This window comes from Pollachius pollachius, assembly GCF_949987615.1.
Source record: "Pollachius pollachius genome assembly, chromosome: 6".
In the NCBI taxonomy this organism is placed as follows: Eukaryota; Metazoa; Chordata; class Actinopteri; order Gadiformes; family Gadidae; genus Pollachius; species Pollachius pollachius.
The window spans coordinates 17,137,799-17,148,583 of NC_136939.1; the positions used below are offsets into that span (position 1 = coordinate 17,137,799).

Below are 10,785 nucleotides of genomic sequence, written 5' to 3' on the forward strand. Positions count from 1 at the left end.
GCAATGGTATTCTTGATGGGAAGATGTGATCCCCTCACGTGTGTGTGTGTGTGTGTGTGTGTGTGTGTGTTTAAATGTGCATGCATTTGTACTATATAAAGTCGTATGTGCGCGTTAATGTCCTATATAAACGCGTCTCTTTTGTTAAACTAAGTGTGTTTTATTCATCTCGGTAATGCAGGCTGCTAATTACTCATTTACATTATTGATTTTATATATTTATATCGTGTGATCTATCAATTAACAACCTTCCATAGCTGTTAATTACATAGTTATTTAATCACTTCAGTCATTAAATGTTATACAGTATTTTACAATTGCAGGTGTTAGCCTGAGTAGGCTTATGATCTTATTTAGTATTGACATTGATTACGTGCAACATTTTTAAATATGAATTTACCCAGTTTAACTCATCAAGGAGAACTATTGATTCAATATTAATATCAGTTATTAAGTACTCTGGTAAATGCTCGTTAAACAACACAATGTCATTGATTCTATGTTTCAAGCAACCCAAATAAAATGGGTGATTAATCAATAATTAGCAGCCCACCAAAAAAACAATCAAAAACAAATGAAAACACTACCTCCATGTATTTTGACCGCTAACTCTGCTGGTTCTCCTCTAAAATGGTTCCCCTCTTCCCCCCCGTTCAGCCGCTCTAGTTCGCGTTGGGGGGCTTGGGGTCGTGGTGCTCCGCGCCCGCACCGCCGCCTCCGGGCATCCAGGGGGAGATGGAGCGCGAGGTGGTCTGCTTGGCCATGCTGTAGTGGCTGATCACCGTGTAGAAGCGGCCCCTGGAGTTGGCGTCCTGGGCGGCGTAGTAGGCCTCCAGCGAGGCCGGGATGCAGCGCTTGTGCTGCGAGGGAAACAACAACAAGATCAGCCAATAAGAGCGCAGAAGGACGAGGTTGAAGCCGCCCAGGGTCCTTATTGTTGTTTGTCTGGAGGAGAAGCAGCTGTTGACTTGTCTTCACGAGGTGAGTCCCTGAGCCCTGGTGAACAGGAGGAACGGGATTGTACCAGCGATGTACCAACAATTTATTAGAGATCAACGAGCTGAATGGACGATTTCCCTTTGCGAAATAAGCGGCATTCATTTTAATCACATCAAGGTCGGTTTTTTTAAACTGACATATTATACCACCTGGTGTGAGTGTGACTGATCTATCCAGCACAAATCTAGGTGGACAAGCCCACTTGTGATGCCAGAATAGGCAGATTTTTTTTTTTATATAGGCAGATATAAAACCAATCACAATTGGTTTTATATGTCATAGTCACCATGGTCAATGTACATAATATTAACCTACTTACGTTTCTCTCCTTTTATTGCATCCATAGTCGTAAACTACCATCATAGACCTATAATTATCACATTACATTACATTACATATTACATGTATTGATCATTAATCTCGATAGTGGTCTGCGCTACAAGCCAATGTTTACTTGCACTGCGGGACATTACTAAAGGATTTCTTTGATCAGCAGTTGTATGGCAACATTTTCGTTCTGGATACAACCTTCCTCCGAAAGAGTGCTAGCCTCCTTTTAGTTTTCAAAGAGACAAACCACTTTCAACACTAAAGTCTCCATAACATGGACATATGAAAGAAAGCACACCCACTTATCATAATCCCCTCATCCGCAAACTGCCATTCGCTACACTATTTTACTTGGATCAAAAAGTAAAACTCCAGATTAAGTGAGTCCGTTAAACACAGCGGATACGGTGGTTGGAGGCGGGGTGAGCTCCTCTTCACTGGGCTGAAGGTTCAACGCTGAATCCATCCGTCTTATCCAACGCCAATATAATTGGAAAAGGCCTGGTGTTTGCCTGATGTATATAGTTTTGATGTGAGTCTGATTTGAAGGACCTTTAGGGGTTGTACACTAACCGAGGGTTCCCCCCAGCTGTCTACAGACGAGGCAGCGCCAACGCAAAACTAATGAACTTCCATAATGTGATGAAGATGACGTGCGAGTCCATTGCATATAACATATATATGCAATAGAGTGGTTCTTCTACAATGTATTACATATAAGATAAAGGCTTATATCAGCCTTATGTAACATGGGCCTACTTTCATGTTTAACTCTAAGGTCCATAACATATAAGATATAGGCTTCTAACAGCCTTATGTGACATAGACCTACTTTAATGTTTAATTCTAAGGTTCATAATATATAAGATATAGGCTTTTATCAGCCTTATTTAACATAGGCCTACTTTAATGTTTAACTTTAAGGTTAAACATTAGGTTGAAGGCGTTATAAAACGCCTTCATTGATATATTATACAACAGTTAGTTTGGACACTGTAATTTGAGTGGACAAGAGGCATTCCATGAGTGCTGATATAGAGTGTAACAGGACTGGGACTTTTAACTATACATGTATCACTCCGCTATACAGGTGTTCTAATAACCGTTGAAGTTATTAACGGTCTTTATGTAGCTTAGAATCAGATAGCAACAAACTCTGCACCGCAAAGATGAACATGTTTCCAGATATAACGTTTGAGTTGAATTCCGAATGGTCGTCAGAAGAAGACGAAGGGACAGAAAGAAGCCTGGATAATACAAACCTCCAAACAGTTCAGTCCCAGTCTAGTTCCAGATCTATTTTTGTTGGCGGAGCAAGATAAATCATTAAATAAACAAACAAATCCTAATCTGTTGTTTCTTATTACTGTTAACTAATAAATTCTGCTTGTAGAACTCGAATACTCGAGGTTGTGCTGTTGTACTGAATATCAGGACGTCTGTGATTATCTTCGGCACTCGGCCTACGGCCTCGTACCTACGACTGAATCACAGCCGTGATGATATTCAGTACAACAGCACTCCCTCTCATGTGATATTGCTTAAATACAATACAATATCTATGAGATCAGACAGTGTTGGTCTCTGTGGAGAAGCAGAACTCTGTTCTGTCTGATTACCCGCAGTAGTCACATTCGATCACGACAAAACCCCCAGTCGATTAGGGGAAGGTAGAAGAGTCTCAGCGTCAACAAATGCAGCACGATTCGGTTGAACAGATCATTGGAAACGCTCTACAGAGAGAATCGTTTTCCCCAGCAGTGGGTGAGTGAGTGCGTAATCCCTGCCTGTTCGTTATCTTGGTGCATGGTAAACCTTTCTTTGTGGGAAACCCTCTAAATAATGTGCATACACACGCATGTGTTCCTTTGTGTGCCACAGGAATAACACTTTGGTGGGGACTGGCGAGGGAAGAGGATCCAATCTGTCAAATGACTGGAAATCTACCCAGGCGGTGTTACTAATATCGGCTATTGTGTGTGTGTGTGTGTGTGGGGGGGGGGGTCTGTCTGTGCTTGCCTGCGTATGTGCATAGAGGTTGGAGTTTATGAGTCTGTGTGTGCGTTTGTGTGTTTGTGCTTGCCTTTGTATGTGCATAGGGGATGCAGTGTATGCGTATTTGTGTGTGTCTGTCTATGCATGCCTGCATATGTGCATAGGGGTTTGAGTGTATGAGTTTGTGTGTGTGCGTGTGTGTGTGCGTATGTGTATGTGTGTGTGTGTGTGTTTGTGTGTGTGTGTGTGTGCGCCTGTGAGAGAGACTGTGTGTGTGTTCTATGTCCCTAGAGTGGTTCTGCGGTTCTAAAAGTGGATTTATTCCATCCTAAAAGTCAAAGGGGCTCAAAGACCCTCAAGGTGACCTCCCTGCAGCTCCCCACCCCTACTCCTGAGGACAAAGACGTCTAGAGGAGAAACGGAGGGGACGACGAGGAGGGAGAGCAGGAAAGAGGAGAGAGGAGGAGGGGAGAGGAGAAGCTGGGGGAGGGCTTGAAGAGAGCAGATGAGAGGAGAGGTTGAAGCGAGGGGGGAGATGTTCAGAGGAGGAGAGGAGAGGAAAGGGCTTCAATATCCACAGACTCTGCTGCTCAGCCACACTGGCTCTCAGGGCGACCCTCAGCCCGGCCAGAAGGTGTCCTCAGCCTGCATGGGCCGGTCCTCCAGGCAGTACCATCTAAGCAAGGAGAGGAGGGCCGCCGCTCCTACCTTGTAGATGAATCCATCGGGGCAGGCGTGGTCGTAGGTGAAGGCCTTGTACACCACCAGGAACACGATGCAGGCCAGAAAGGCCAGGGCTAGGATGATCAGAACAGTGACCTGGAGACACACACACACACACACACACACACACACACACACAAACACTGCTTAGCTTCCCTAGGGTTGTGTGTGTGTGTGTGTGTGTGTGTGCGTGTGTGTGTGTGTGTGTTGAGGACGTGTATGTGTGGCCTGTGGTTTTGTGTATTTGTTGGAGTTTGTGTGTGTATGTGTGTGTGTCTGTAAATGTACCGGTGTGTGTGTGTGTCTGTCTCTAGATGTATTAGTGTGTGTGTGTGTTTGTCTGTGTGTCTTTCGATGTACCAGTGTGTGTGTGTCTGTGTGCATGTGTGTGTGTCTGTAGATTTACCATCGTGTGTATATGTGTGTCTGTCAATGTACCGGTGTGTCTGTGTGTGTGTGTGTGCATGTCACCTAGTGAATCGTGCAGCACAGCGTGAACAGTGCACACACGGTCCTCAGCCCAGATAACAAACGCAGGCAGCTGCAGCGAGCGGCCGCGGGCCCCTTCAGGCGAAGGAGCTCCCTGGGTGCACATGAGTAATGACTGGAGGTCCTGAGACCGCTTTGAGGCCACCCTGTCCCTCGCTGAAGGAGAGGTAGGAGGCAGAAAATTGCGAAACAAACGAGCGTGAAGATTGATTGATTTCCTCATCTTCCGTGTTCTCCTCTAGCTGATGTTTGTTTGTGCTAAGCTACGCTGTGTTTGCTGTTGTTTTGGGCTGCCTGTGAGGCTGGGTCCGTACTTTGCTATGTGTTACCATGTTGCTATGCTAATGCTATGCTAACATTGTGTTATTAGTTGATATGCTTTGCCAATTATGTTCTGTCCCTGGACGTCAACCAACCGCACAACACATTTGCATATTAGTTGCTATTCTTTGATCAATTCTCCTCTTCGGTTATGCTACAGCAGATACACCGTGTTTACCTCTAGACGGCTGGTGCTCTGTTTCATCAGCATCTTGTAGACATAATGTGGTACTGCTCCTTGCTGCAGATTTACTGTTTGTCCTGGTTGCTGCCTTCATTAAAACACCCCTAATGCACCATACGATGCCCCCTCCTCTACCAATGACACAGTCCTCTGCCCATCATAAAACCCTCCTCTACCAGTGAAACAGCCCTCTGTCCATCATAACACCCTCCTCTACCAATGACACAGTCCTCTGCCCATCATAAAACCCTCCTCTACCAGTGAAACAGCCCTCTGTCCATCATAACACCCTCCTCTACCAGTGAAACAGCCCTCTGTCCATCATAACACCCTCCTCTACCAATGACACAGTCCTCTGCCCATCATAACACCCTCCTCTACCAGTGAAACAGCCCTCTGTCCATCATAACACCCTCCTCTACCAGTGAAACAGCCCTTTGTCCATCATAACACCCTCCTTCACCAGTGACACAGTCCTCTGCCCATCATAACACCCTCCTCTACCAGTAACACCCTCACATGATAGGGTTATAAACATATGGTGTTTATATACACGTCACATAAGGAGGTAGTAGAAGTTAATAACCCAGAAGCGCTCCACATACAGGCAGTCCCTTATGATAGGACAATGAGATCCTGTCATATCTTTACACCCGCTCTGTACGGGCAGTTTCTGGGCTTGCTGGAAATCTTGGGGGTATTGTGGACGAACCAAGAATCCCTTGTCTGCTAACGCATGAATTAATGAAGTGTTTCTAACCCTAAAACGATAAGCTCCAGGGAAACACTCTCGACCCTGCGTCTAATCACAGACTTATTAGCAGAAAGGACATTTGCTCTCTAATATATCGGCTGCTATTCATTCAGTGAAATCGGGATCCTGGGGGAATCACTCTGCCCACAAGGAGGGTCAACATTTAGAAACATTTATTGCTTTCAATCATATCATTGCACATATTGTTTCTATTTAACATCTTACTACTATAACAGCAGGCTGGTCGCACCAGTTAATCAAGTTACTCATGTGTGCATGTGCAAAGCACATGCACAAAAACATGTCAATAACAAAGTATGGTGAATAATGTCTATAGAGTCCACCACAAGACCACACTTTGTTGCTCAAACGTAATATTATTCTCCTCCTTAAGCCTCCCGAGATGTCTTTACACTTTGTTGCTTAAACTTAATATAACTCCACTCCTTGAGCCTCCCAAAATGTCTTGTGATATTGATATCCCCCCCTCCCCCCTGCGGACTGTTTTAGCTGTTTTATTTTTCTTATGTTTTGTGTGTATGCTATGTGTGACTGTAGGCTACTGCTGCCTGTCTTGGCCAGGACACTGGAAGAGATGTTTAATCTCAATGATGATTATTATTTTCAACTAACCAATAGTAGTTGCCTTGCATTTTTAAATGTCAATGCACTTTTCAGCCCTGAATAACAGTAATAGCTATTTAATAATTGATTTGCATGCATAGTATACTACATAATCCATTGAACAATTACCCCTGTTACCATAAATTAACTAATTTTATAATGTAATCAAATGCTCACACACTAGCTGCTTTCAGACACACATGTAAGTCCTGATATTCTCCTGATGGGCCGTATGTGTGAACAACATATCCTGACATTTGTACCCTGAAAATCTCCTGAATAATACTACCCCTGAGGTAGTATTTTCTCTGTAGGAAATGTAAATGACCTTATAAGTGAATGAGTAGAAAGTCGTTATTTCTCACACCACTTCAGTGGGTGTGTTGATGACGCTTCTGCATGTCATTGAGTGGCCTCCTAAATGATAATCAGCCTGTTGCCTTTTGTTCGCTATTAAAGTGTACACATATACATTATTCATATTGTACAGTTGTGTCTGTACAGTCTATACATAGTTTTTAATGTATATAGTTTATATTATACATAGTATACATTGTTTATATTGTACATGGTGTATACATAGTTTATAAAGTATATAGTGTCTATAGTTTACATTGTACATAGTCTAAATAGTTTATATTGTACATAATCAATATAGTTTAATTGTACATCGTCTATATAGTTTATATTGTACAAGTGTATATATAGTTTATAATGTAATCTGTACATAGTTTGAATTGTACATTGTGTGTATAGTTTATAATGTATATAGTGTATATAGTTCACATTGTACATAGTGTACATCGTTTTCTGGTGGTTGGAGTTTTAACATTCTTCTTTTTGCAGTTGTTTGTACTTTCATAACGATGAAAGTACATTTTAACATATCATGTTATTCTCTCATCAATACTGTGTGTCTGTTCGGTAATCTCTCACAAGTCCCGCCCACACATAAGACACACTTACATCAAGGGTCACCAGAAAGAGAGAGGGAGACAGAGAGAGTTTCATTGGGGTTGGGTTTGTGTGCATAAAGAAGGTCCTTTAGACTCAGTATCTTTTGGCTGACCGTGTTTTGCACTGTTTTAGGTTTGGTTTTGGATCTTAAGATCAGAAATCATATGACCTAATGACCTTCCAATGTATGACCTCATAATGTTTAAGCACGTGTTTGTGAAGAGCCTTTAAGAGCTAAGCTGCCCATTCATTAAACCGTTGAACCCAAACAACAGCAACAACAACAACAACAACACCAGGCCAGCTGAGGGGCTTACAGGGCTTAAAGAGGTGCCATACATCAATGATGCACAGTGGGATTAAGCATCGCCCTGCTCTAAACCCATTCTGCTGGCATATGAGAAGCTACCAGCATTCATTTGAAAGACAATTAGAGGACTATTTTCTATTGAGTCAAAACAATATTTGGATTTGATATCATTAGTCAAAGCATAGATTATAGGCTAAGGTACGGTAAAAGCCGGTACGTAAAACGAGAAATCCATAACGAGTTGTGGTACATTGCTTTGTGTCCCTCTAAGCTTTCCTGCCCGGTAACAGAGCGCTCATCATTGGACAATGAGCATCTTGTCAATCACTCACAGCTCAACATACGCTCTGAGTCGTGGTGCTGGAGGCCAGTGGTAAAACATAAAACAGAGACGTGAGATGTGAGCCTTACCAGCGACCTAATGTCTCTAGCAGGGATGTGGAATGAGAGTGAAGGAGGTCAGGTTTTACCGGTAACCAACAGTGAGCTGGCAGATGGATTCTGATCCTGCTATTCTGATCCCGATCCAGCCTCGCCACCAGCTCACTGATGAATCACTCTCATTCCCCCGGGCTGCTCTTAAAATGCTCTGTAAATATTGTTCAAACACCTGTTTTATATTTCAGAAGAACAGATCACAGCTAGAACTGGCATGGATATTCCTACTGTTCAAGTCACCCGCTGATACCTAGTTTGGGCTTGAATACTTGAAAGATAGATAATGAAAAATATATTTGAATAATTAAAATAATTTAATTATTTTTTAATAAGGTTAATAAGGTTGCAAAGTGACATGAGAATGTAAGAAATCCCAGGCAGTCAAGACCTGATGGCTCTGGGATAGAAACATTCAGTTGGCAGCCAGACGGCAGATCGGTATAGCCTGCCAGAAGATGGCAGAGTAATATATACATATATATTTATATATATACTGTTAATGCATGTGCTGCTGGGTAGGAGGAGTCCAGTAGCACAGGGAGCTCTCTGCCACTGTGTCCTGCAGTCCTGACAGCCTGATGACTTGAGAAAGTCCTAGAATCCTTAGAAAGTCAGACTTCAGGGTCCTTGGCTGTGCAGCCCTTGTACCAACCTGGTCAGATTGCGCTCCCTAGTGCACTGTTAAAGTTTGTGAGGATAACTCGATCCACACCAAACTTCTTCAGTCTCCTCAGGAGGAGGAGACGTTCCCGGGCTGATTGGACCACCTCGTCTGTGTGAGCAGACCAGGTGAGGTCAGCCGTAATCCCCGATGAAGAGGGAGCCTCTGAACTCTTTGACCACGGGTCAGCTGAGGTGTATGGCGTCACGCTCACCCTCCCGTAACCTCCTGTAATCTGATGGTGGATTTGCTCCCGATTGGTCAGTTTCCACATGTCCGGTTAATATTTTTATTGGGCCACCATATCCTTATGTAACAGAGGAAGTTGCTGCTGAAGGCTAGATGTTTTTTGATTGTTTTTGTAGTTTTACAGGTTTCACAGCCATAGAGTAGAACAGACTTAACGATTGAGTCGAGGATTTGTAGTTTGGTGTTTTTAGAGGAGTGTTGTGAGGCCTAGCTTGCTGCTGGCAGCTCCACCTCGTCCTCCTCTAGGGGTGGTTGTGACCCTAATGATCTTGGGTCTTCCTAATGTAACCATGAGGCCCAGCTGTTTGACTTTCTCATTTGGTCGGTTGGTCTTCTGCTGCATTTACGTTTGTGTACTCGTGTAATAGGCATTGGCTTATCGCGGCTCATTTCCTGTGAAAATATGATCTGATTGCCTCATCCTTTGTCGTGTGTTAGGTGTCATTGGATCATCAGATTTGGATGTGGATCTTGTAGGTGCTATAGAGCCGTGAGTAGTATTTAAAGTAGTGCTGTCAGTTTAACGCGTTATTAACGGCGTTAACGCAAACCAATTTTAACGGCGTTAATTTTTTTATCGCGCGATTAACGCTCTTTTGACTTGGCAAACGTTGTTGTTTTTTCACCTGCTGTCTAGCAATAACTAGTCACGTTAGAAAAACTACAACACCATACCGGATCTATCTACACCGAAAACAAAACAACAAGCAAGCTGCACAAACTTGTTGGGGCAAGCAAGGATACGGAGCGGGTGAAAAACTCCTTAAAAGTGTGTGTTTGTGTTTGTGTCACTGTTAGAGCGAGCCTGCACGAGAGTTCAATGTTGTCATTAGCTGTTACGTCTTTCTGACCAATCGCAGGTCAAGGCCCACTAGGGTTGTGCCACTTCGGGATGGGCCGCTCAGTTACTCCCCTCTAGACAAAATCGACTTGGTTGCGACGTTGACAGTTTGTTGTGTCTGTTGAGTGAGTGAGAGGTTGCGGGCAGCGGGGGCACAGCTCAGGCTGCCGGATTGCGCTGCAAGGAACTTTTATGAACGCAATATTGTTATCCCGCAGTAATCAGCCCGACAGCCCTGAAACGTTAACGGCCCACCGGGAATTCTCCCGACTCTCCCGATTACCACTCCGCCACCGTGTGCGCGCGTGTGTGTGTGTGTGTGTGAGTGTAGGCGTTATTCGATAGCCTGGTAATGTGTATAGGCCTACGTACGGTAGGAATATTCATACTGGTTTAAATAATAAATGCTAGTATTTCCCATCTTTGCTGAGCAAGTTTTGTTTGAAAGTTCAGTGATTGAAACAAATAAAAGCCTGGGCTATGGAAGTTTTACGGTAGGCCTACCACTGTCATGCACCTAACCGATGTCAAGTGGACCGGGTTGAATTCACTGCGGGTCTCACTTCTTACTATCCTTCTCAACACTATCTGATCTCACTAAAAGGCTAGCAGCACGAAATCAAGGGATATTTAGAATAGAAAAAAATGTGCGATTAATCTTGAGTTATCTATGACATTAATGCGATTAAACGCGATTAAATATTTTAATCGCTTGACAGCACTAATTTAAAGGTTTAACACGGATAACAGGAAGGTGTATGCTGCAGTGCTTTGTATAATAGGCTGCATGAAATATGCATTTCCCTGGCAGGCAAGACAAATCAAAGTGGAGAACATTAACATAAGAAAGGATTTATTTTTCACATTTTCCAATTGATTGGGTACTTTTGAACAGGCGTCTAATTAAAAT

The 10,785-nt window shown here is 43.4% G+C and overlaps 1 protein-coding gene across 1 annotated transcript in view; it reads right to left on the reverse strand.

Annotated features, from left to right (window-relative positions):
* Nucleotides 1-662: 662 nt before the first annotated feature.
* The window catches only part of nsg2 (neuronal vesicle trafficking associated 2), a gene marked incomplete at both ends in the record, with an annotated part of 37,905 nt that continues 27,782 nt past the window's right edge, over nucleotides 663-10,785 (reverse strand). The window contains 2 exons of the mRNA XM_079738449.1: nucleotides 663-860; nucleotides 4,033-4,143. Coding sequence (XP_079594575.1) covers nucleotides 663-860; nucleotides 4,033-4,143 — 309 coding nt within the window. The remainder of the gene's footprint in view (nucleotides 861-4,032; nucleotides 4,144-10,785) is intronic.